The sequence below is a fragment of the Protomyctophum parallelum genome, assembly GCF_964188405.1.
Source record: "Protomyctophum parallelum genome assembly, chromosome: 10".
Classification (NCBI taxonomy): Eukaryota; Metazoa; Chordata; class Actinopteri; order Myctophiformes; family Myctophidae; genus Protomyctophum; species Protomyctophum parallelum.
Genome location: NC_139704.1, coordinates 27,559,140 through 27,585,518, shown reverse-complemented (window position 1 = coordinate 27,585,518; position 26,379 = coordinate 27,559,140). Strand labels below are relative to the sequence as shown.

General features: G+C 45.2%; 1 protein-coding gene and 1 long non-coding RNA gene across 2 annotated transcripts in view; one reads left to right on the top strand and one right to left on the bottom strand.

Annotated features, from left to right (window-relative positions):
• LOC310866288 overlaps window positions 1-26,379 on the bottom strand; it is a 579,577-nt gene that overhangs the window by 491,499 nt on the left and 61,699 nt on the right. The gene's annotated exons all lie outside the window — the stretch shown is intronic.
• Window positions 15,711-26,093, top strand: thumpd2 (THUMP domain containing 2). Its single transcript, XM_083775804.1, has 11 exons — window positions 15,711-15,890; window positions 18,350-18,488; window positions 19,643-20,407; window positions 20,818-20,957; window positions 21,516-21,593; window positions 21,738-21,790; window positions 21,953-22,040; window positions 22,260-22,331; window positions 24,480-24,594; window positions 25,109-25,229; window positions 25,445-26,093. The coding sequence occupies exons 1-11, from the start codon at window positions 15,783-15,785 to the stop codon at window positions 25,815-25,817; spliced, it is 2,052 nt and encodes a 683-aa protein (XP_083631930.1). The 5' UTR covers window positions 15,711-15,782; the 3' UTR covers window positions 25,818-26,093.

The window sequence follows — 26,379 nt, the reverse complement described above, 5'->3', positions numbered from 1 at the left end:
ATGTGTTCAGCATCCCCACAAGCCAGGTCTTTGCGTTGGGTCCCAGGTGCTGTAACATTTCTGCCAGTAGGTCATCAATCCCTGCTGCTTTTCCGGGTTTCAACTTTCCCATTGCAGTTTCAAGTTCTTCTAGGTCGAAGGGTTTGGTTTGAGGGCTGGCTGATTGTGGTTGGTCTGATATCACTGTGCGATGGTATTCTCCTGTGGGTCGGTGGCGGTCTTGGTCACAACTGGTGGCCAACAGTTGTAACCAACACCGCCACCGACCCACATAGAATACCATCGCACAGTGGTATCAGACCAACCACAATCAGCCAGCCCTCAAACCAAACCCTTCGACTTAGAAGAACGTGAAACTGCAATGGGAAAGTTGAAACCCGGAAAAGCAGCAGGGATTGATGGCATACTGGCAGAAATGATACAGCACCTGGGACCTATCGCAAGGACCTGGCTTGTGGGGATGCTGAACACATGCATAGCACAGAAAACCATCCCTTCTGTTTGGAAAAAGGCTGGAGTAGTTGCAATCCCTAAACCTGGCAAAGACCCATTATCCCCGAAGAGCTACCGACCCATTTCCCTCCTCTGCATCACCTACAAGCTCTATGAGAGGCACTACAATTTCTGAACAGACTATATTTACATCAATATGTCTGGGTCCCCACCTACTCACTCAGGGTTGACGTGTCACACCTGCAGTGATGGGAGGGGCACCAAAATGTGGTATTTTGATTGTTTAATGGGGGCACTCCCTTAGTATAAAAGTGTATGTTTTGTGTACACATGACCTGATGAAGATCAAATGGATCGAAACGCTGTCAGTATTTCAACAAAGAACGTCTTTCTTATACCTGTGGTGTGCGGGCTCCATCCAATACCTACACCAGTTGTGATGCAACAGAGTTTGCTGTGACCGTTGTGAATTATGGGTGGTGTGGTTTTTGCCAAGACGGTGGATTGTGGCCCATGCCTTCCTGCTGTTATTTGACATGTTGGTGTTCTCTATATCTTTTCGTCCTGGGCATGACGTTAAACTGTTCCGTTCGAGAGGACCAGCGACCCTCGAATGTAAACGGCCACGAAAGGAAATTATGTGTGTGTGAGGTGTTCTCTATAGGTTGGGTTTCAGGTGGTTGTATTGTAGTAGCTTGACATTTCTTGGAGGGCACTTTCAAGGACAGACTCAATCTTCTGGAAGTCTGCTTGTTGGGTCGTAATGCAGAGGTTGTCGGCGTAGATGAAACGCTGGCATTAGGCATTGGGTAGTGGCTGGTCGTTTGTGTAGATATTGAAAAGGAGGGGGGCGAGCACGCTACCTTGTTGGAGGCCGTTCTTTTGGGCTTTCCATTTACTCCTCTGGTCATTTAACTGGACATAGAAGCGCCTGTTGTTGAGGAGGCTTTTCCTGACCATTGTGCGGTGTTGGACAGTGTCGTAGGCAGCAGAGAGATCTCTGAATGCTGCTCCAGTTATTTGTTTCCCCTCAAACCCATCCTCAATGTGTTGGGTGAGGTTGAGCTCTGTCCAGCACAGGAGCGGCTGGGACGGAAACCAGCTTGGTCTTTAGTCAGCTTGGTATCTATGAGTGGCAACAAGGCGTTGGAGTAGCAACTTCTCATATAGCCTTGTAGGTGATGCAGAGGGAAATGGGTCGGTAGCTCTTTGTGGATAATGGGTCTTTGCCAGGTTTAGGGATTGCAACCACTTTGGCCTTTTCCCAGACAGAAGGGATGGTTTTCTGTGCTATGCATGTGTTCAGCATCCCCACAAGCCAGGTCTTTGCGTTGGGTCCCAGGTGCTGTAACATATCTGCCAGTAGGTCATCAATCCCTGCTGCTTTTCCGGGTTTCAACTTTCCCATTGCAGTTTCAAGTTCTTCTAGGTCGAAGGGTTTGGTTTGAGGGCTGGCTGATTGTGGTTGGTCTGATACCACTGTGCGATGGTATTCTCCTGTGGGTCGGTGGCGGTCTTGGTCACAACTGGTGAACAGTTGTAACCAACACCGCCACCGACCCACATAGAATACCATCGCACAGTGGTATCAGACCAACCACAATCAGCCAGCCCTCAAACCAAACCCTTCGACTTAGAAGAACGTGAAACTGCAATGGGAAAGTTGAAACCCGGAAAAGCAGCAGGGATTGATGGCATACTGGCAGAAATGATACAGCACCCGGGACCTATCGCAAGGACCTGGCTTGTGGGGATGCTGAACACATGCATAGCACAGAAAACCATCCCTTCTGTTTGGAAAAAGGCTGGAGTAGTTGCAATCCCTAAACCTGGCAAAGACCCATTATCCCCGAAGAGCTACCGACCCATTTCCCTCCTCTGCATCACCTACAAGCTCTATGAGAGGCACTACAATTTCTGAACAGACTATATTTACATCAATATGTCTGGGTCCCCACCTACTCACTCAGGGTTGACGTGTCACACCTGCAGTGATGGGAGGGGCACCAAAATGTGGTATTTTGATTGTTTAATGGGGGCACTCCCTTAGTATAAAAGTGTATGTTTTGTGTACACATGACCTGATGAAGATCAAATTGATCGAAACGCTGTCAGTATTTCAACAAAGAACGTCTTTCTTATACCTGTGGTGTGCGGGCTCCATCCAATACCTACACCAGTTGTGATGCAACAGAGTTTGCTGTGACCGTTGTGAATTATGGGTGGTGTGGTTTTTGCCAAGACGGTGGATTGTGGCCCATGCCTTCCTGCTGTTATTTGACATGTTGGTGTTCTCTATATCTTTTCGTCCTGGGCATGACGTTAAACTGTTCCGTTCGAGAGGACCAGCGACCCTCGAATGTAAACGGCCACGAAAGGAAATTATGTGTGTGTGAGGTGTTCTCTATAGGTTGGGTTTCAGGTGGTTGTATTGTAGTAGCTTGACATTTCTTGGAGGGCACTTTCAAGGACAGACTCAATCTTCTGGAAGTCTGCTTGTTGGGTCGTAATGCAGAGGTTGTCGGCGTAGATGAAACGCTGGCATTAGGCATTGGGTAGTGGCTGGTCGTTTGTGTAGATATTGAAAAGGAGGGGGGCGAGCACGCTACCTTGTTGGAGGCCGTTCTTTTGGGCTTTCTATTTACTCCTCTGGTCATTTAACTGGACATAGAAGCGCCTGTTGTTGAGGAGGCTTTTCCTGACCATTGTGCGGTGTTGGACAGTGTCGTAGGCAGCAGAGAGATCTCTGAATGCTGCTCCAGTTATTTGTTTCCCCTCAAACCCATCCTCAATGTGTTGGGTGAGGTTGAGCTCTGTCCAGCACAGGAGCGGCTGGGACGGAAACCAGCTTGGTCTTTAGTCAGCTTGGTATCTATGAGTGGCAACAAGGCGTTGGAGTAGCAGCTTCTCATATAGCCTTGTAGGTGATGCAGAGGGAAATGGGTCGGTAGCTCTTTGTGGATAATGGGTCTTTGCCAGGTTTAGGGATTGCAACCACTTTGGCCTTTTCCCAGACAGAAGGGATGGTTTTCTGTGCTATGCATGTGTTCAGCATCCCCACAAGCCAGGTCTTTGCGTTGGGTCCCAGGTGCTGTAACATTTCTGCCAGTAGGTCATCAATCCCTGCTGCTTTTCCGGGTTTCAACTTTCCCATTGCAGTTTCAAGTTCTTCTAGGTCGAAGGGTTTGGTTTGAGGGCTGGCTGATTGTGGTTGGTCTGATACCACTGTGCGATGGTATTCTCCTGTGGGTCGGTGGCGGTCTTGGTCACAACTGGTGGCCAACAGTTGTAACCAACACCGCCACCGACCCACATAGAATACCATCGCACAGTGGTATCAGACCAACCACAATCAGCCAGCCCTCAAACCAAACCCTTCGACTTAGAAGAACGTGAAACTGCAATGGGAAAGTTGAAACCCGGAAAAGCAGCAGGGATTGATGGCATACTGGCAGAAATGATACAGCACCTGGGACCTATCGCAAGGACCTGGCTTGTGGGGATGCTGAACACATGCATAGCACAGAAAACCATCCCTTCTGTTTGGAAAAAGGCTGGAGTAGTTGCAATCCCTAAACCTGGCAAAGACCCATTATCCCCGAAGAGCTACCGACCCATTTCCCTCCTCTGCATCACGTCTTTCTTATACCTGTGGTGTGCGGGCTCCATCCAATACCTACACCAGTTGTGATGCAACAGAGTTTGCTGTGACCGTTGTGAATTATGGGTGGTGTGGTCTTTGCCAAGACGGTGGATTGTGGCCCATGCCTTCCTGCTGTTATTTGTCATTATGGTGTTCTCTATATCTTTTCGTCCTGGGCATGACGTTAAACTGTTCCGTTCGAGAGGACCGGCGACCCTCGAATGTAAACGGCCACGAAAGGAAACTGTGTGTGTGAGGTGTTCTCTATCATTTCATTCCAGACTTCACTGTCTATCTCCTGTGTTTTCCATTCATCTTGAGCGTTACACAGTCGTCTGATGTGCGGGGGGAGGTGCCGGCTAGCGCATAAAGGCACGGACGGGACAGGTGTTGTCTTGACCCATCCCGTGATGATGCGACAGGTGTCATTTAGGGCTGTCGACCAATTTGGTGTGACGTGATCGGCTCCAGCTTGAGCAGGCATACTCTGCTGTAGAGAAAGACAGGGCCATGGCAGTTGCACGGATTGTTTGTGGGTCTGCGCCCCACTTGGGAGTTCACTAGTTTTCACAGGATGTTATTGTGGGTGTTGACCGTGGCTTTTGTGTTCTCCAGGTGTTTTTTTGAAGAAGAGTGTCCTGTCCAGTGTAACTCCAAGATACATGGGGTGGGTATGGTTGGAGAGTTTGTGACCATCCCAAGTGACGCTCAGTTCTTTTCTCGCGTCTCGGTTCCTCAGGTGGAAGCTGCATAGTTGGGTTTCTGTGTCTTTCTTTTTCTGTCTTTCTTTCTTAGGACGGAGATCAAGGTAGACGCCATAGGAAGGCTCAACACTAGCCGATGCCCCTAGAGATCCATCCCAAAGCTTCCCTCAGGGAGCACAGCAAGCCAGCTAGCCAGCAAGCCTGCCCAGTCAGCCAACGCAGCCAGTCAGCTCCGCCAGTCAGCCAGTGTAGAAAGTCAGGCTGCCAAGCCAGAGCATATCAGCCCTTGCAGTCAGCCATTGCAGCCATACCAGCCTTGCTCAGTCAGCTCAGCCAGGCCTCTCTTGAGGCCTGGCTCTCTGTCTGCCTGGCCCGGTCTGCCCTGCCCTGCCTTGCAGCAACAGAACCAGCCTTTCTGGAAAGCCAGCCAGCTCAGAATGCGAGCTGAGCAAGCCAGTGCAGCAGCAAGCCCAGACTAGGTTACCGCAGCCTTACTGTGCAGCCACAGCCACTCAGTCTAGACCAGCAGGAGCTGGCCAGGCTCCAACCCTTGCAGCGCAGCCTTAGGCCGGACAGTCCCCCTGCCTGCACTTTGTTGCCTTCCTGGCCTGTCTGCCTGCCTAGGCGCCTCGGTCTTCCTGTCTGTCTGCCTTGGCCTGCCAGTCTGAAACTGGTTTAGACTAACTGCGTGCTTGCCAGCTGCGCTGGCTTGCTGAGCTCGTATTCTGAGCTGGCTGGCTTGCCAGCAAGGCTGGTTCTGTTGCTGCAAGGCAGGGCGAGGCAGACCGGGCCAGGCAGACAGAGAGCCAGGCCTCGAGAGAGGCCTGGCTGAGCTGACTGAGCAAGGCTGGTATGGCTACAATGGTTGACTGCAAGGGCTGATGTGCGCTGGCTTGGCAGCCTGACTTTCTACACTGGCTGACTGGCGGAGCTGGCTGGCTGCGTTGGCTGACTGGGCGGGCTTGCTGGCTAGCTGGCTTGCTGGACTCCCTGAGGGAAGCTTTGGGATGGATCTCTAGGGGCATCGGCTTGTGTTGAGCCTTCCAACGGCGTCTACCTTGATCTTCGTCCTAAGAAAGAAAGACAGAAAAAGAAACACACACACAAACTCAACTATGCAGCTTCCACATGAGGAAGGCAGTCAGGCACGCAGGCAGGCACAAGCTGCCTGCGTGCTTGCTTCGCCCTCCAGTTGCTGCTCCAGTTATTTGTTTTCCCTCAAACCCATCCTCAATGTGTTGGGTGAGGTTGAGCTCTGTCCAGCACAGGACGGGACGGAAACCAGCTTGGTCTTTAGTCAGCTTGGTGTCTATGAGTGGTATGAGGCGTTGGGAGTAGCAGCCTCTCTTGTAGGTGATGCAGAGGAGGGAAATGGGTCGGTAGCTCTTTGAGGATGATGGGTCTTTGCCAGGTTTGGGGATTGCAACCACTTTGGCTTTTCTCCAGACAGAAGGGATGGTTTTCTGTGCCATGCATGTGTTCAGCATCCCCACGAGCCAGGTCTTTGCGTTAGGTTCCAGGTGCTGTATAATATCTGCCAGTATGTCATCAATCCCTGCTGCTTTTCCGGGTTTCAACTTTCCCATTGCAGTTTTGAGTTCTTCTAGGTCGAAGGGTTTGGTTTGAGGGCTGGCTGATTGTGGTTGGTCTGATACCACTGTGCGATGGTATTCTCCTGTGGGTCGTGGCGGTGTTGGTTACGACTGTTGGCCACCAGTTGTGATGCAACAGAGTTCGCTGTGACCGTTGTGAATTATGGGTGGCTCCCTGAGGTCCTTGATCGCCATTGGGTCCAACAGTGGTCATTGAAGCGTGCACACACATGCACACATGCACCTACACACACAGGGGCACATGCGTATGCACACCTGGACCTTTAAATGAACAACAACACAAAAACTAAGGCACTGGTGTCGGACTTCTGGTTTACCGGAACGGGGTTCAACTCCCTGCAGTGCCCTGCTCAATGTGTTGTATTTCATTCATTGGTCCATGGTCTCAGGTCATTGAGCGGCGCGCTATAGTGTGCGATTCTTCATCATTGTTGAGGATTTTTTAAAGGTGAAAATCAAGGAAAAGCAAAAGGCTATAGTCCATGGTCACGGACCGCATACTGGTCAAGGTCATTTATACTGGTGAAGATCATTTACTAGTCTTCTAAAGGTCATTTATACTGGTGAAGATCATTTACTAGTCTTCTAAAGGTCATTTATACTGGTCAAGGTCAATTACTAGTCTCATGAAGGTAATTTATACTGGTCACAGTCATATACTGGTCACGGTCATTTCTACTGGTGAAGGTCATTTATACTGGTCAAGGTCATTTGTACTTGTCAAGGTCATTTATACTGGTCAAGGTCATTTACTAGTCTTATTGAAGGTAATTTATACTGCTCAAGGTCATTGATATTGGTCAAGGTCATTAAGTGGCACGCTATAGTGCGCGATTCTTCATCATTGTTGAGGATTTGAAAAAAGGTTAAATTGCAGAAAAGCGAAAGGCTAAAGTCCATGGTCACGGAGGGCATACTATAGTATGTTGTTTTTCTTTTTTTTGGTGGTGTGCAGGCTCCATCCAATAACTACACCAGTTGTGATGCAATAGAGTTTGCTGTGACCGTTGTGAATTATGGGTGGTGTGGTCTTTGCCAAGACGGTGGATTGTGGCCCATGCCTTCCTGCTGTTATTTGTCATTATGGTGTTCTCTATATCTTTTCGTCCTGGGCATGACGTTAAACTGTTCCGTTCGAGAGGACCGGCGACCCTCGAATGTAAACAGGTGTTGGGACAGGGTCAGGTGTTGTCTTGATGCATCCTATGATGATGCCACAGGTGTCATTTAGGGCTGTGTCGACCAATTTGGTGTGACGGGATAGGCTTGTAGGTGATGCAGAGGAGGGAAATGGGTCGGTAGCTCTTTGGGGATAATGGGTCTTTGCCAGGTTTAGGGATTGCAACCACTTTGGCCTTTTTCCAGACAGAAGGGATGGTTTTCTGTGCTATGCATGTGTTCAGCATCCCCACAAGCCAGGTCTTTCCGTTAGGTCCCAGGTGCTGTATCATTTCTGCTAGTAGGTCATCAATCCCTGCTGCTTTTCCGGGTTTCAACTTTCCCATTGCAGTTTCACGTTCTTCTAGGTCGAAGGGTTTGGTTTGAAGGCTGGCTGATTGTGGTTGGTCTGATACCACTGTGCGATGGTATTCTCCTGTGGGTTGGTGGCGGTCTTGGTCACAACTGGTGGCCAACAGTTGTAACCAACACCGCCACCGACCCACATAGAATACCATCGCACAGTGGTATCAGACCAACCACAATCAGCCAGCCCTCAAACCAAACCCTTCGACTTAGAAGAACGTGAAACTGCAATGGGAAAGTTGAAACCCGGAAAAGCAGCAGGGATTGATGGCATACTGGCAGAAATGATACAGCACCTGGGACCTATCGCAAGGACCTGGCTTGTGGGGATGCTGAACACATGCATAGCACAGAAACCCATCCCTTCTGTTTGGAAAAAGGCTGGAGTAGTTGCAATCCCTAAACCTGGCAAAGACCCATTATCCCCGAAGAGCTACCGACCCATTTCCCTCCTCTGCATCACCTACAAGCTCTATGAGAGGCACTACAATTTCTGAACAGACTATATTTACATCAATATGTCTGGGTCCCCACCTACTCACTCAGGGTTGACGTGTCACACCTGCAGTGATGGGAGGGGCACCAAAATGTGGTGTTTTGATTGGTTGATGGGGGCACTCCCTTAGTATAAAAGTGTATGTTTTGTGTACACATGACCTGATGAAGATCAAATAGATCGAAACGTTGTCAGTATTTCAATATAGAACGTTTTTTTTTATACCTGTGATGTGCGGGCTCCATCCAATACCTACACCAGTTGTGATGCAACAGAGTTTGCTGTGACTGTTGTGAATTATGGGTGGTGTGGTCTTTGCCAAGACGGTGGATTGTGGCTCATGCCTTCCTGCTGTTATTTGTCATGTTGGTGTTCTCTATATCTTTTCGTCCTGGGCATGACGTTAAACTGTTCCGTTCGAGAGTACCAGCGACCCTCGAATGTAAACAGCCACGAAAGGAAATTATGTGTGTGTGAGGTGTTCTCTATGGGTTGGGTTTCAGGTGGTTGTATTGTAGTAGCTTGACATTTCTTGGAGGGCACTTTCAAGGACAGACTCAATCTTCTGGAAGTCTGCTTGTTGGGTCGTAATGCAGAGGTTGTCAGCGTAGATGAAATGCTGGCATTAGGCATTGGGTAGTGGCTGGTCGTTTGTGTAGATATTGAAAAGGAGGGGGGCGAGCACGCTACCTTGTGGGAGGCCGTTCTTTTGGGCTTTCCATCATTTAACTGGACATAGAAGCGCCTGTTGTTGAGGAGGCTTTTCCTGACCATTGTGCGGTGTTGGACAGTGTCGTAGGCAGCAGAGAGATCTCTGAATGCTGCTCCAGTTATTTGTTTCCCCTCAAACCCATCCTCAATGTGTTGGGTGAGGTTGAGCTCTGTCCAGCACAGGAGCGGCTGGGACGGAAACCAGCTTGGTCTTTAGTCAGCTTGGTATCTATGAGTGGCAACGAGGCGTTGGAGTAGCAGCTTCTCATATAGCCTTGTAGGTGATGCAGAGGGAAATGGGTCGGTAGCTCTTTGTGGATAATGGGTCTTTGCCAGGTTTAAGGATTGCAACCACTTTGGCCTTTTCCCAGACAGAAGGGATGGTTTTCTGTGCTATGCATGTGTTCAGCATCCCCACAAGCCAGGTCTTTGCGTTGGGTCCCAGGTGCTGTAACATTTCTGCCAGTAGGTCATCAATCCCTGCTGCTTTTCCGGGTTTCAACTTTCCCATTGCAGTTTCAAGTTCTTCTAGGTCGAAGGGTTTGGTTTGAGGGCTGGCTGATTGTGGTTGGTCTGATACCACTGTGCGATGGTATTCTCCTGTGGGTCGGTGGCGGTGTTGGTTACGACTGTTGGCCACCAGTTGTGATGCAACAGAGTTCGCTGTGACCGTTGTGAATTATGGGTGGCTCCCTGAGGTCCTTGATCCCCATGGGGTCCAACAGTGGTCATTGAAGCGTGCACAGACATGCACAAATGCACCTACACACGCACAGGCGCACATGCGTATGCACACCTGGACCTGTAAATGAACAACAACACAAAAACTAAGGCACTGGTGTCGGACTTCTGGTTTACCGGAACGGGGTTCAACTCCCTGCAGTGCCCTGCTCAATGTGTTATATTTACATGGTTCATTGGTCCATGGTCTCAGGTCATTGAGCGGCGCGCTATTGTGTGCGATTCTTCATCATTGTTGAGGATTAAAAAAAAAGGTGAAAATCAAGGAAAAGCTAAAGGCTATAGTCCATGGTCACGGACCGCATACTGGTCAAGGTAATTCATACTGGTGAAGATCATTTACTAGTCTTATGAAGGTCATTTATACTGGTCAAGGTCATTTACTAGTCTCATGAAGGTAATTTATACTGGTCAGTCATATACTGGTCACGGTCATTTATACTGGTCAAGGTCATTTACTAGTCTTATTGAAGGTCATTTATACTGCTCAAGGTTATTGATCAATATCAATGACCTTGTTGACCCCAAGGTCATTAAGTGGCATGCTATAGTGCGCGATTCTTCATCATTGTTCACGATTTGAAAAAAGGTTAAACCAAGGCACTGGTTGTGGTACTTCTGGTTTACCGGAATGGGGTTCAACTCCCTGCAGTGCTCTGCTCAATTTGTTGTATTTACATGGTTCATTTTTATTTTCTGCTCATTGTGTTGCCTTTTCATAGATGATAACCCCCAGGTTCTTTAATGTGTTTGCACCATAGACTGTAAAAAATATGGACAAAGCGTTCCCCGGGTCTAACATGAACGTAAAATGAAGCCTGTAATGATATGCTAATTCCTGATGTAAGTCGCCATCTTTTGGTACCAGCTGGCCATTGGCTGGCTCCGTTTTGTACCAGCTGGTCATTGGCTGCCCAGACAACGAGGCGGGACTTCCCCCCTTCTTCTCCGTTGGTTTTTATTTTGACTCGAGTGGGAGGAGAAGACTCTTGAGTGGGAGGGGAATCCCGATCATAGACTGTAACGGTAGCCACGCCCCTCAGAACATACGCGACTTTATGGTCATTTTTTTAATTAATGGGACCATAATTTTCCAAAAAGAATATTATGACATTAGAAATGAGACTTTAAACTAGTGACTGGAAGAAGAAAGTATTCATGACCATGTTTATTAAGGTAATACAGTCTAGGTGAAGTTGGGCCAAAATACATGGGCCTCTATGGAGCTATGGGGCTTTTTGGGTCCAGTCCAGCGCCACAACAGGCCATTATATGAACTACCGATTTCAAATGAGGCTTCACGAAATATCTGGCTGACTGCCCCCCTGGTTTGCACTCCCTACAGTTAGGTTACCAAGTCTATTTATTTATTATTTCTGTTCACTAGAACTAGAACCAATTACCAAAGTAGGCTTTCTAATGACACAACTCGCCTTTGTTTTTATGTGTAGCAAAAACGTTCTTTTTATTTACGCCAAAGAGTAGAGGCTGGTCTGCATTCATGCGAGCGGGGAAGTTTAGAGTAGCTCTAAATGAAACGCATTAGAGCTATGGACCAGAGCTAGTAGTCATAGCACTTCATGGTATATGCATAGTTTATATAGTTTCATTATAGATATATTAAACAGAGAGGACTGGAGTCAATTGGGTTATATTATGTTTAACACTAATTTGAAGCTGTCAAAATCTGACAGACTTCTGGCGGCCATGGCCACGCCTACCTTTTGGTAACGCCCACTTTCGGCCAAGCCCACAAAAAGGACCCCCCATGTCATTTGCCAGGCAGGCTCCACTCTCAGACAGATATTTGGCTCCGTCTTATGAGCTAATTTAGAACTTCCTGTCTGAGAGCTAGCTAATTTAAGACATCCGGTTGCCTTCAGAATAAAATAAGGTTATTTAATTCGTTAATTAAATAATTGTCAATGCCCCAAGGCACAGCACTTTTTTGAGCGTTGACCTCAGTAGAAGGTCTGCTGCCGTGAATTTTACACCTCTCCCACTTAGCGGAGAGTGGGGTGTGGTACAGGACATCTCCCCGAACGCGTGGGTATACTGCATCTACAAGTAGTACAAGATAAATTGAAACCATTGACACCTACTTCGATGGTTCAGTTGTCATCTATGCCGGGGAATTTAGCAGCTCTCGTTCAAGCGTTTTTTCAAAATCCAGGTCACACATTTGATTGCAAAACAATCTGTGGTGTCACTCAACAACTAGTGAATAGCATCTTACTTGGCCTTAGGAATGCACAATGACCCATTAGATTTTATACACAAACTAGTAGTTTGGTTGAGTATGTGTGGTGTCCACACAGTTGTTCAAGCAAAACATACAGACATCTGTACATTCTGTGCCTGGACAGTTGAAAGCAATTAACAGAACAATAACGGAGGACAATTTGGAAGAAGATGATGATGATGTGGTTTTATGCAATGAAAGTCTAAATGACAATATGTGTGAAGCTATACCATTACCAATTCTACATCTGCTATCAAAAAATGTCACACACGGCTTGAAGAAGCAGCAGCGCAGGACTCAACATTTAGACGGAAACTTGAGAAATTCAATCTAGCCAACACATCAGTGTCATTAGTGTCTCAGAAATGTTCTAGGACAGAAGTATGCACCATATTAAACAGCTTTGTAGAATACACACTTCGGTCTCCTTTCCTTGGAGATGACCTGCTTTGCCTGAAAAGTCTTAGTCTGTATAGTTGTACTCAATGTGGTGACAAGGCCTTACCATCTACAAAGAACATGTCACAATTCATAGTGCAGCCACTTGACGTGTCACAAAAAGGCATCTTAGACACTATTGCACAAATATTACCTGCTCAATCTGAACAATGTGAAACATGTCAGCAGGAAAAGAGCTTATCAACATATGAAGTAATTAACAGCCCACAGACCTTACTTCTCCTGTTAAGAGCTGGCACAAAAATTCCAAAAACGTTCAATTTATCCTGTCTGTACCACCAAAATGAGTATGCTTTGACCAGTATGTGTGTATTTTTCGACAGGCCACCATATGCGTCATTGTACATCCTTAAAGATCATAAATGGCATATCTGGACAAATGAATCGAATGACACAGCAGGCTATACCTTTGAGCTGATGCAAAGAACATCCGCTCGACAGCACACAAAGACAGTAGTCACAAGTAGTTTCTATGTCGTGTCATACGAGAAAATAAACAGTCGAGAAATAATCAAGTTTCGTCAGGACAAACAAATGCATAAATGCACAGACAGATGCAATCAACGCACACAAGTGACACCCATTCCAAAGCTAGAGGTAACTCCTTGACCTGACTTAGCCTGCGTAGAGAAAGTGATTTCATGTCAATGCCCCAAGGCACAGCACTTTTTTGAGCGTTGACCCCAGTAGAAGGTCTGCTGCTGTGTCCAGATAGTTGCCTCGCGGAGGCCTCTTTGTCCAGTGTCCATTCTGGGTCCGGAAACGGTACTTTTTGTCAGCATTGACCCCAGTAGAAGGTCTGCTGCTGTGAATTTTACACCTCTCCCGCTTAGCGGAGAGTGTGGTGTGGTAGAGGACATCTCCCCGAACGCGTGGGTATGTCCAGATAGTTGCCTCGCGGAGGCCTCTTTGTCCAGTGTCCATTCTGGGTCCGGAAACGGTACTTTTTTCAGCGTTGACCACAGTAGAAGGTCTGCTGCTGTGAATTTTACACCTCTCCCGCTTAGCGGAGAGTGGGGTGTGGTACAGGACATCTCCCCGAACGCGTGGGTATGTCCAGATAGTTGCCTCGCGGAGCCGTCTTTTGTCCAGTGTCCATTCTGGGTCCGGAAACGGTACTTTTTGTCAGCCTTGACCCCAGTAGAAGGTCTGCTGCTGTGAATTTTACACCTCTCCCGCTTAGCGGAGAGTGTGGTGTGGTAGAGGACATCTCCCCGAACGTGTGGGTATGTCCAGATAGTTGCCTCGCGGAGGCCTCTTTGTCCAGTGTCCATTCTGGGTCCGGAAACGGTACTTTTTGTCAGCATTGACCCCAGTAGAAGGTCTGCTGCTGTGAATTTTACACCTCTCCCGCTTAGCGGAGAGTGTGGTGTGGTAGAGGACATCTCCCCGAACGTGTGGGTATGTCCAGATAGTTGCCTCGCGGAGGCCTCTTTGTCCAGTGTCCATTCTGGGTCCGGAAACGGTACTTTTTTCAGCGTTGACCACAGTAGAAGGTCTGCTGCTGTGAATTTTACACCTCTCCCGCTTAGCGGAGAGTGGGGTGTGGTACAGGACATCTCCCCGAACGCGTGGGTATGTCCAGATAGTTGCCTCGCGGAGCCGTCTTTTGTCCAGTGTCCATTCTGGGTCCGGAAACGGTACTTTTTGTCAGCCTTGACCCCAGTAGAAGGTCTGCTGCTGTGAATTTTACACCTCTCCCGCTTAGCGGAGAGTGTGGTGTGGTAGAGGACATCTCCCCGAACGTGTGGGTATGTCCAGATAGTTGCCTCGCGGAGGCCTCTTTGTCCAGTGTCCATTCTGGGTCCGGAAACGGTACTTTTTGTCAGCATTGACCCCAGTAGAAGGTCTGCTGCTGTGAATTTTACACCTCTCCCGCTTAGCGGAGAGTGGGGTGTGGTACAGGACATCTCCCCGAACGCGTGGGTATGTCCAGATAGTTGCCTCGCGGAGCCGTCTTTTGTCCAGTGTCCATTCTGGGTCCGGAAACGGTACTTTTTGTCAGCCTTGACCCCAGTAGAAGGTCTGCTGCTGTGAATTTTACACCTCTCCCGCTTAGCGGAGAGTGTGGTGTGGTAGAGGACATCTCCCCGAACGTGTGGGTATGTCCAGATAGTTGCCTCGCGGAGGCCTCTTTGTCCAGTGTCCATTCTGGGTCCGGAAACGGTACTTTTTGTCAGCATTGACCCCAGTAGAAGGTCTGCTGCTGTGAATTTTACACCTCTCCCGCTTAGCGGAGAGTGGGGTGTGGTACAGGACATCTCCCCGAACGCGTGGGTATGTCCAGATAGTTGCCTCGCGGAGCCGTCTTTTGTCCAGTGTCCATTCTGGGTCCGGAAACGGTACTTTTTGTCAGCCTTGACCCCAGTAGAAGGTCTGCTGCTGTGAATTTTACACCTCTCCCGCTTAGCGGAGAGTGTGGTGTGGTAGAGGACATCTCCCCGAACGTGTGGGTATGTCCAGATAGTTGCCTCGCGGAGGCCTCTTTGTCCAGTGTCCATTCTGGGTCCGGAAACGGTACTTTTTGTCAGCATTGACCCCAGTAGAAGGTCTGCTGCTGTGAATTTTACACCTCTCCCGCTTAGCGGAGAGTGTGGTGTGGTAGAGGACATCTCCCCGAACGTGTGGGTATGTCCAGATAGTTGCCTCGCGGAGGCCTCTTTGTCCAGTGTCCATTCTGGGTCCGGAAACGGTACTTTTTTCAGCGTTGACCACAGTAGAAGGTCTGCTGCTGTGAATTTTACACCTCTCCCGCTTAGCGGAGAGTGGGGTGTGGTACAGGACATCTCCCCGAATGCGTGGGTATGTCCAGATAGTTGCCTTGCGGAGCCGTCTTTTGTCCAGTGTCCACTTTATAAAGTCCATGCACTCCAGTGAATAGCATTTATCCATTTAGATAACTTTATTATTATTATTATAAGGATTTAATTACTTATTCTTACACAGAAACATAATGTGTGTCTTATAGCATCATATAGCATCATTTAAATGCTTAATTTGTAGTTTTAATGTGCAAATTAAACTTTTTTTCAATACTCTAGAGGGTACTCTTATTTTGAAGAGATCGAACACCGGAAGTCTTAAATTAGCTCACTAGATTAGCTCACTAGACGCTGCCCACACAGGCTGACCATGTGAGGTTGTAATTTTAACCACGAATATTTGTTCCTATTCCTATTATCAAAGAAAACACGTTATGAGGGAGCCGACTTGTGCGAGTGCTGTTCGATATTATTGCACTGCTGGTAAAGGTATGGAGCAATTTTTAGTTGAAGAGGTAAAGTCGAAGCTTGCAGCTGAAGATGTGAGTACTTTTTTAATATCGCTTTACTTTTACTTCACTTTATTTATACGTTCTACTTCTTACTATAGCCCTGAAACATGACTGTGTCATGTGACGTTGCGAATCATATTGTTAGTTTAGACTTTAGACTATCGTATTATCGAGTCTGGCTATATCGAGTCTAACCTTTGCTTTGGTAAGGAGACCACAATGAGAATAAGCCCTCAGGGCTTTTTCTGTTATGCTTTTAGCATCATTGTATAATCATACTACTGTCTGTAATGTTATATTTGCAAAGAATAGTCAGACTCGATAAAATACTATCTATGATTGTCTTAACAACTGATCAACCCAATCATCACCCACATAATAAACCTCCATCAAACAGGGACAGGTCCCCCAAGATTTTAAACTGGCCAATGTAACCCCCCTGCACAAGAAAGGGAGCAAATTAGAGTAGACCCCGGCAACTACCGCCCTATTTCTATTCTTAGCTCTATCTCGAAAGTGATGGAAAAAATAGTCTATGAACACGTTGAAAAGTATCTTGCCACAAAAAAATTAATGTATGAATTCCAATCAGGTTTCAGAACATCTCACTCCACTGACGCATGCCTCCTCTATTTGAGCGACCACATCAAACATCAGAGGTGGATGCTGGTGTGGAATCTGGAATTCCATAATTCTAAGTAATGTGTGTTCCTGCATGTGTGTTCAGCTGTTATCACCTACGTGGGTGTCGGCCTGAGACCCTCATCTCAGGGTGATGGTTTGTTTACACTCCTGGAGCCTCTCCTGTGGCTGTTTGTATGGCAAAGGAGTGTGTTGACATGAAGGAACAGACTGGTTGATCAAAGGACTTGTCTCTAAAAGTGTATGCATCTTTCTGTCAACACCGTACACCCATGTAAGATGCTTAAATAGCTACCTAGAATATGACCATTTCAGTCAGTTCGGGCGTGTGTGGAGCACGTCAGGCCATTCTGGCTGGCGTGAGCCTTAACCTGTGTGCCGTGCTGTACTTCGCTGAAATAAACAACATCTCATCTGCTCTGTCTGCCGTGTCCCACAAACTTCATTGAGTGCTCTCCCAGTTTTAACAGTATGGTATGGACCAGATACAACACTGGCAAATACTGCAGAAATTACCTACCTAGGTTCCATCCTGGAGGCAAATCTTTCCGGTGATAAGATGGCCACCAGCGTAATCAAAAAAGTCAACCAAAGAACAAGATTCCTATACAGGATCTCCTCACTGGTCAACAAAAACACCTCCTTAACAGGAGCCCTCGTACAAGGTTTCTTCGACTATGCATGCACCTCCTGGTACCACAGCACCTCTAAGGTCCTTAAAACTAGGCTCCAGACTTCCCAAAACAAACTGGTCAGGCTACTACTTGGCCTCACTCCCCGAACCCACCTCACCCCTGCCCACTTTGATAGGCTGGAATGGCTTAGAGTTGACGACAGAGTACAGCATCTTGCAATTGGTCTGGTCCGCAAGATTCGATACACCACCAAGATACCCATGTACCTGTCTAAATACTTCAACAAACCATGTGCAACCCAGATTCGGCACAAACAAGGGACTAAATTCATTTCGTTCCTATGCCACCAAAATGTGGAACGCCCTACCAACAGTCATTAAGACATGCGAATCCCTTGACTCCTTCAAAACCACCCTCAAAGGGCACCTACGGACGGCTGCAATTCGAAACTGGCCCATGTAAAATCTGAATCCCACACCCACCCCTTTTCCCCCTCACTGTATATTATAGTTTATTTTCCCTTTTTACCTCCCCTATGATGATTTCCTGTTTTGACTATATAGTTGTGTATATTCGTACGTCTCTAATTGTTTTGATGAATTGAAAATGGTGGGCCCTATTGTAAACAAGTGTAATGCTTTATGGTGTCGTCCACTCACAGTTAACAGTTGTTGTATTGAGTTGTACTTGAAATGTACTGTAATTCTGCAAACTGATCAATCAATCAATCAATGATCCAAGGCTAGAACCACTACTACTGTCAAACAACACTGTTGTTTGCTCTCTAGTGTTCATTTAGTCAGGGAATATTATCAGTATAATGTTCACCAATGTGTTTGTAAATTTGTCTACTAACATATCCCACATTGGTTTCTATTCGACCCTAGGGGAGTTTTTGACAGCTGCTGAAAGTTAGGGCCACTGTTTTTCGTGCAAAACTAATGCTTGGAATGGATTCAAAATCAGGTAAACCCCCTAGTTTGACACATCACATGCTACTTAAAGCATAATGAAATTTAGAACATTTTGCCTTATATTGGTTGTATGGTACCCCAACTTTCAGCAGCTGTCAAAAATTCCCCTATGGTGGTTTAATAGAAATGTTATGTATATGTTAGTAGACATCCTTACAAACACATTGGTGAAGAAATTTATTCCCAGATTTGATTAATATCCTCTGACTAATTGTGTTGTTTGGTGTTTTTTGTACAGGTTTGTCAGGCAACAGGTAAGGTGCTGTTCAGCACCTCTGCAGGGATCGACAGAGTCAAAGAGCTCAAGTCTGCAGAGAGACTCTTCCTTCTGCTGAGACAAGACTTGCCCGTGAAGCTGCCTGGCCACTTTAGCTCAGGTCAGCTGCGTCAGCATACCTTCAGTAATGCATTACAGGTATATCAAGACAAAATAAGATTGTCTGAAAGAACAATGAAGACTCCAAATAAAGTGCATGAAGATGGATAAAAATAAGATGAGAGATAGATAGTCCTGAAATAGAGAACACACAGGATTAATCCTTGTAACACATTTGTGTTACATCAAAGAAAACTAAGCAAGGAATAAAACCTTGACCTGTTGACTCATTGTTGGTTGCTCTTGATGAAATTATCAAAACACAAACAAAAGTATATGTACTGTTAGCCTTAGATGTCTGTGATAAATTTCATGCATTCCAAATACACCTATCCTATCCGCACATGATTAGAAGACTGACCTTGTCTGCATTTAAACTTGTAGTGGTGCGTGTGTACTCGCCCAATAATTTATTCCTATGACTTGAGGTCAGACGTCGTCCTCTAATTTCATATCCATTTGAAAGCTCTGGCAGAAAAGGTGTGTTTAGTAAAACATATTCTCTGTCAGTGACGAGGCCGGACCTGAAATGACTGGACTGAACATATGAAAAGTTCCTTCTGGAACAAGCAATGTTTGAGAAGCACAAACGTATGGGGCACACAATTGACTGGTGCGTTGCCTTTGGTGTGGGGTAATTAATCACACCACCTGCCAATTGTGTGCTCCATACATTTGTGCTTCCCAAAGGAAGTTTTGATATGTTCAGTCCTGCACTCATTCCGGACCCCTCGCCTGGAGAGAATGTGTGCAGCTCGTGGAAAAGTGGAGATATTTTACTAAACCTTCTGCCACAACTTTTAAATGGATATGAAACTAGAGAACAATATCTGACTCCAAGTCTTGGAATTAATTATTGGGTGAGTACACACTACACACGCACAGCTACAAGTTTAAATGCAGACGAGGTCAGTCTGATAACCGTGTGTGGAGGATAGGACCGATCTATGGCTGTGTATTTGGAATACATGAAATGTATGCAAGATCACAGACATTCTAGGTGTATGTATTGAATATTAAATAACATAGTGCTCCCCTGTTAATGTTCGTTTTCCACAATTTTGTAATGTCTGTCAATGCACTTTATCTTCCTTTCCGTTTCTCCACTGGAGGAGAAACACTGCTCTATAATTATATAATTTTGATTCTTTTTAGCCAAGGCAGCCTTTGAACTACGGTCTAGACTGCTGGGTGATGCAAGCGAATGGACCAGTGCTGTAATGACATGGAGTCGTCTGCAGGAGGTGCTGGATTGCAAAGGCACCTCTGTCGACTCACACAACATAGCAACAGGACTAACAAAGGGACAATGTGAGGAGGATAAGAAGTGGAGTGACAGGAAAGTGATGGAAAAGCAGAGTGGGGATTGTAGGATGAGAAAAAGAGAGTGGGAACGCGGAGAGAGTGTGGTTGATGGAGCTAAATGGACAGAGAGAAAGAATGAGGAGGTTAGTGGCATTGATACGTTTTGCAGTGATGGACAGAAAGAAACCTGGAAGAAACAGAGGGAGGACGATGAGGAAGATAAACTAACTGACAGCAAAAGAGAGGGAGGCAAGGGAGGGATACACCATCTTGGTGAACAACAGCATCGTGAGGGGTCTTGCAGTGTTGCACATAAAGGACCGCTGGCGCTAGAGTGTAAGAGAAAGAGGGATAATGATGGGGGGGCAGGAGACTCAGGAGAGGCGATTAACAAATCTAGTCGGATGAACATCGAAGAAAACGGTGGAGAAGAGAACGACACATCAGAGGTCAAAGGTAACAGAGTGGAGGAGGAGAAGGGAATGGAAGAAAGAAATGGGGTTGAGGAGTTGAGTGGCGCCAGACAAAGTAGAAACCATGCAACAGTAACTGCAGCACTGTATGACTGTAGCAAGGAACCGGACAGCCACATGCACATAAGACCATTGGAACATGGTAATATTTACTTTCTGATACTGACTGAAAATGTAATCATAATTCTTAGAAATTTATATTTTTTCATATTTATTACTATTTGGTAATCATTTGTAATGAAATGCTGGAGATAAATAATATCCAACTGTGCAACATTTGTATTTCTTTTTTAATAATAATGAGCTTTTGGCACATTCATGATTGCAATCACTACTACTACTACTGTATTCCCGCTGCTGTTATCATCTGCTACTACCACATTTTCTGCTACTTCTATTACTCCCAACTAAAAGTACTAAATACATCAACATCTACTTTAGTATTAATATGTGGCCATATTAGAATTAATAGTAGAGTTTCTGCTTTCTGCTGCACTTCACAAGTCAATGTCAATTGTCAAATGACTATTCTGATCACTTTGTATGTTGAAGTGGAGGCCACAGACACAAAAGAAACGGAACTACAGGAGCCCAGCGAGGACAAACTGCTTCAACCTTCTCCTACAGAACCTGTCACTTTTAGGATCAGCTGCAAGTGCTCTGGAGCTCTAGCCAGATGGTTCAGCACACAGGTATACATGTAGAATATACTTGGTTATGTAGCACGTGAAGAATCTATTGCTGTATGTGTGAGTGTGCGCACGCATACGGTACTGAGGCGGTTTTATTAAATTGCCACCGTGTGTGTGTGTGTGTGTTTGTGTGTGTGTGTGTGTGTGTGTGCATGCCTCACCATGCTGGTGCTGTATAGTATCAATTTGCACATGATTCTAAATGGCTGTATTGCAATGTGTGGTCCAGGACCATGTTCCTTCATGGGGTTCCAAATGGACCCTTACACATCTGTAACTTGCTTAATTATTAACCCTAGCAATACCAGCGGTCTGATAGTGTTTGAATATAATAGTTGTTTTTATAGAAAACATTACAAAGGCTTTTCTCCTTGCCAGCTAATAGTAGTTATCATAGCTGGAGAAGATGCTGCTACCGCTACCCTTACAATATGTCGCAGGTCATTCTTTTGCATTATTTAATACAGAAGGATGATGTCATGGACTTTGTGTCCTTTGCTGGTTTGCTTGTATTAAGGTTGTCTGTGGTCACTTCCTTTGCATTGTAACTGCACACAGGAGCTGAGTGGTCTGATTGGATCAGGCCTTTGCAGACTGCTGGGTTGGAAGGTTGACCTGAGGAATCCTAAGTTGGAGGTACCATCCTTCACACACAATTACAAGATGTATTTTATTATAAACATATTTCCTGTCAGCTTTTATGAGATCCATCTCTGCTAAAAATGAATGAAAGAATTCTCCCTATTATGGTGAAATAGTGTTTTTGTGTTGCTTCTACAGGTCAATGTGTTTTTGAGTGATGACCATTGTCTACTGGGGATACCACTGACAAGGTTAGATATTTTATCTACTTTTACTCAAGTGTATCAGAGCGATTGTCCCTACTTCTTTACTTATTTTCAGCTTTATTCAGTGTATCTCAAGTTTGTGTATAATTGATCTTGTATGAATATATTATGTTTTTTACTGTTAGATCATTTCATTTTCTTCTTCAGATTGCCTTTAGCTAACAGGAGCTACATTAAAACCACCGGACTGAGGTGTACAGTAGCCTGGGCTATGGGCGCTCTGGCCCAAATACAGGTTCTCACATACTGATGCATTTTACATCCACAGATGTAGTGATCCTAGCTTTATTTGTAGACAATCAAACACATCAGTCAAATTGATATTTATGTTAAGGCTGTATCTGAAAATGTTTTAGCCACTCTCACACATGCTTTTACCATACATGTATGGTCAGTACATGAAACTCATCCTGCGATGTTTGTTCAAATATTGTCTTTGCTGTGTTTTGTCCAGCCAGGTTTCTGTGTCTTAGATCCAATGTGTGGGGTTGGAACTATCCTTTTGGAAGGTGCACAGGAGCAGAAGGTCAGCACACTAAAAAGCCTGATACATTTGCATGCCAGTGTTGCATACAAGAAATAGAATAACTATAAGCTCACAATATGTTGTGAATGTTTTCGGTTTGCGACAAGCCACGTATAAATCAGGCATAACTCTTTTACACAGGTTAGAAAGACAAACACATTATTTTTCCTGAAGGAAGTTCATTATCATTAGTTTAAGGGTAAACGTGGTCCTAGGTTACTGATTAATTTAGACCTGTTCTTACAGCACCTGTTAGCCCTGGGCTAGTTTCTTGTATTCCAGTGTGTTGAGTCTTGTTTCTGCTTTAGATGTCTTAACACAATGGTTACAAACAGGATTAACCACTTATAATAAACCAGTGTGAATTATTCATCGTTTGTGTTTTAAAACTGTCCTAGAATTCAGCTAAATGTGCTACCTATTTAAATACTTAGACACTATATTGGCCACACAGTTATCGGTTAATACCAGTATCGGCAAAAATGAACATATGGGCCACTTCACCCCTTTTGCAACCAGATCTTATTTGAATGATGTTTGTTTGGGACACAATAAACACTTTCCTGGGGTTTGTGTGTGTGTAATATGTGTTTTTACATGTTTTAGTGCCAGTAATGTCATAGACACTGATCTCACTTCCTTCTTGACTACATCAAGGAAGAGGTCACGTGACTGGGTTGCACCATGACACTTTCATGGGAGGCAAATCTCGCACAGTAGTGCACACTGTACATCATTTTATTTGAGGATCTAAACAGCAGCAGGGACAGGGACACCAGTCAGTGGCCTTGTGGTTAGAGTGTCTGCCCTGAAACTGGGAGGTCGGGGTTCATACCGAAGACTGTAAAAATGGGACCCAATGCCTCCCTGTTTGGCACTCAGCATCAAGGGTTGGATTGGGGGGTCAAATCAACTAATCAAATTAATCCCGAGTGCACAGCTGCAGCTCACCGCTCCAAGAAATGGGTCAAATGCGGAAAACAAATTTCACTGCGGTAACGTGTGTGACAAATCGTACGACTTTGACTTTGAGTTTCTGTATCGGAGGTATCGTGAGATTTAGCTGCCAGACAGGAAACGGTGGACAGTCTCGCACCTCTATAAAACAGTGTACACATCGAAAAGCAACACAGCAGACGACAATGTTTTATGTCTTCTGTTGTTTTCCAGAAGCAATTACTTTACAAAAGGTCTCAGTTATTCAGAAATAGTGTTTGTTCATGAACTGGTCACTGGGCTCTCATTGACTCCAATGCATTCCACCAAACTTCCGGGTGTAGTTTGGCTCCCATGGTGCGATAGCGAAAATGACGTCGGTGACCATTCCATTCCATTCCATCTACCTTGGACTACATGTTGTCTCAGTAAGATATCCCTCCCCCTCTCCACAAGCAGGAGCAGTGCAGCAAAGCATTCTGGTCATTGTAGGAATTCAGCAATCCATTCAAACCCTAGTCAAACACACAGATTACATTATTTTTCTGGCCATAGAGTGCAAATTTAAAATTTTGCTACTGTTATCTACTACAAATATTAACATTGATTGACTGCAGTTTCTTCCAGCTGTGAAATGTCCCTCCAGTCACTTTCAGAGGTGTTTTTGGAAATACTTCCGGGCCTCTTCCGACTAACTTCACATGTGTTATTGTCCGATGATACTAATAACTAAATATCATCTGTATTATCACTTGTGAAGGAAGTCGGAAGAGGCCCGGAAGGAGGAAGAGTGATTTCCAAAATTGTGTACAGTATATGCATAGAGCCATGTTGTGTTTCTGCAGATTCTGAACAGCGATTTCATATATTATAATGAAGATGTATTTGTTTCCCTGGCTGGCACAAAAGGGGAAAATTACACTAAATGAACAAATATCGGTATCAGTATCGCCTATCGGCTAAATTATTATTGGTATCGGCCAAGAATTTATATACTGGTGCATACCTAGTATTACTGTGTGACACAATGTGAGCTTGTAGATCTTTAAAAAAAAAAATAGAAATTGTACTTTTTTCATGTATAATGACATGCCCAACTTTGGTTGCTAGGTTGAAAGTGGTTAATTGTAAGTTGTAACACATTGTATCATGGATAAGGTGTATATCTAAAGTAATATGAAATCATTCTAAGCATTCTCCCCTTACTGTCAGGATGCCTTTTTTCTGGGCATGGACATTGATGACAGACAGCTGCAGAAGGCCAATGAGAATGTAGCATTTGCAAACCTTGCAGACAGAGTTCACCTGCTGAAGGCCTCAACCACGGGTAGGAAACCCTGTGGGAATTATATTTTAGTACAGTATATATTCATAATTTCTCTAATTTTGACATACTGGCGTGATGTCCCCCATGGGTCCTTGAAGAGGTTCCATGCAGGAGGTCCCCTGCTAAATGACTGATAATTAGGAACCAAATAAATCCTTACAGGTCTGTAACTCAGAGAGTGTACAAATGGACCATGGCTAATGCGTACCAAACTGGGGGTCCGTTGATTTACACATACTATCGACACTTTTTACATATTTGCATTTTGCAACATTTAGGTATTGCATGTGACGTTAGACAAAATGTATTTGATCTAAATTCAAATTAATGCACATCATCAAGTATAGCAGAATTCAAATTAAGCAGTTTCTTTCCTTTCCTCACTCAAAAGAACATTATGCATTGTGGGCTATGGCAAAGAATAGTACATAGTGTACCGAGTAGTGACTGATGAATGCATTGAACTGAAAGTTGTGTTTTTTTCTCTGTGTGTTTTTTTCTCTGTGATGCCCAGAGCTCCCTCTGGCCAGCGGGAGTGTGGATGCTGTTCTGTGTGATCTGCCATTTGGCAGGCAGTTTGATACCAAGGAAAACATGGCTGCCAAGCTGATTCACATTGTTACAGAGATGGAGAGGTTGGTGTGTGTGTGTGTGTGTGTGTGTGTGTGTGTGTGTGACTGGTGTGTGTATACAGTATGTTTGTCTCATGTATGCAAGGATGTTGTGTTTGTACGTACTGTATGGGCATGCAAGTGTATTCTGATATTAAGAAATGTGTGTGCGTGTGCACATGCATGAATGCCACTATTCTGATATGTCTTTAAAAAAAATATTTGTGTGTGTGTTCTAGAGTCCTCTGTGTAGGTGGAGTCATGGTTCTCCTACTGAGCCCTCAATTATCTTGTCTGCTGAAAAAGCTCCAGACACACCCAGGCTCTTACCCAACACCTATCCAGGAAACAATGCCTCTTAGTGGGCAGCAGCGCTGCTCGTCATCTCCTGTTCTTTCTTCGCTAAAGCCTGAGACCTGTCAGACCAACCCAGATGTCACACCACCCTGTATCCAGGGAACAGAGAGTCAGACTCAGTCTGAATCTCTGTCCACTCAGACAGGACTAGAACAGGTGTCATCACACCCTCTCTCCTCCTTGAAGCACCAGGCGTCATACAGAGTGAGCTTAGGGGCAATTGATGGACTTATACAAAAATATGTCAAGTTATAGACTTCATTCAAAACAAACTGTGTCTGTGATATTCTCTTTTTTATTATATAAAGATTGTATGTGTATGTGTTTTGTGAGTCTTGTGTGCCTACCCATTTTGTAATGATATACTGTATTATTAAAATGTAACTTACAAACTTTAAAGGGATAGTTTGGATTTTTCCTACTTACCCAGCTTTAGGGCGGTGCTCAATTAATCAATACGGCAATAATCGTATTCATTGCTGATAATCGTATCGATACAGAGGCTACTACCATACGATACGGCAGGAAATAATGGGTGTGACGTGAGAAAAAAACATCAGCTATGGTGTGTTTGTGTCTGAGACTCAGACATGAGTAAAAAAAAGGTAGCCTAAAGATAATATTTCATTTCCTTCAAAAAATTATTTGTATTTGTATTTATTTCATTGCTTTTTGTTGATTGATTTGGAAACTTTTCGTTTTATGTCAATCTTTTGGTAACATTGGCAATCGGTGGTCTAGGTCTAGGACTGCAAAAGTAAATTTAGTAGGAGTCGGACACAGTCATTGTTCAAAATAAACGTGTCTAGCAAATCAA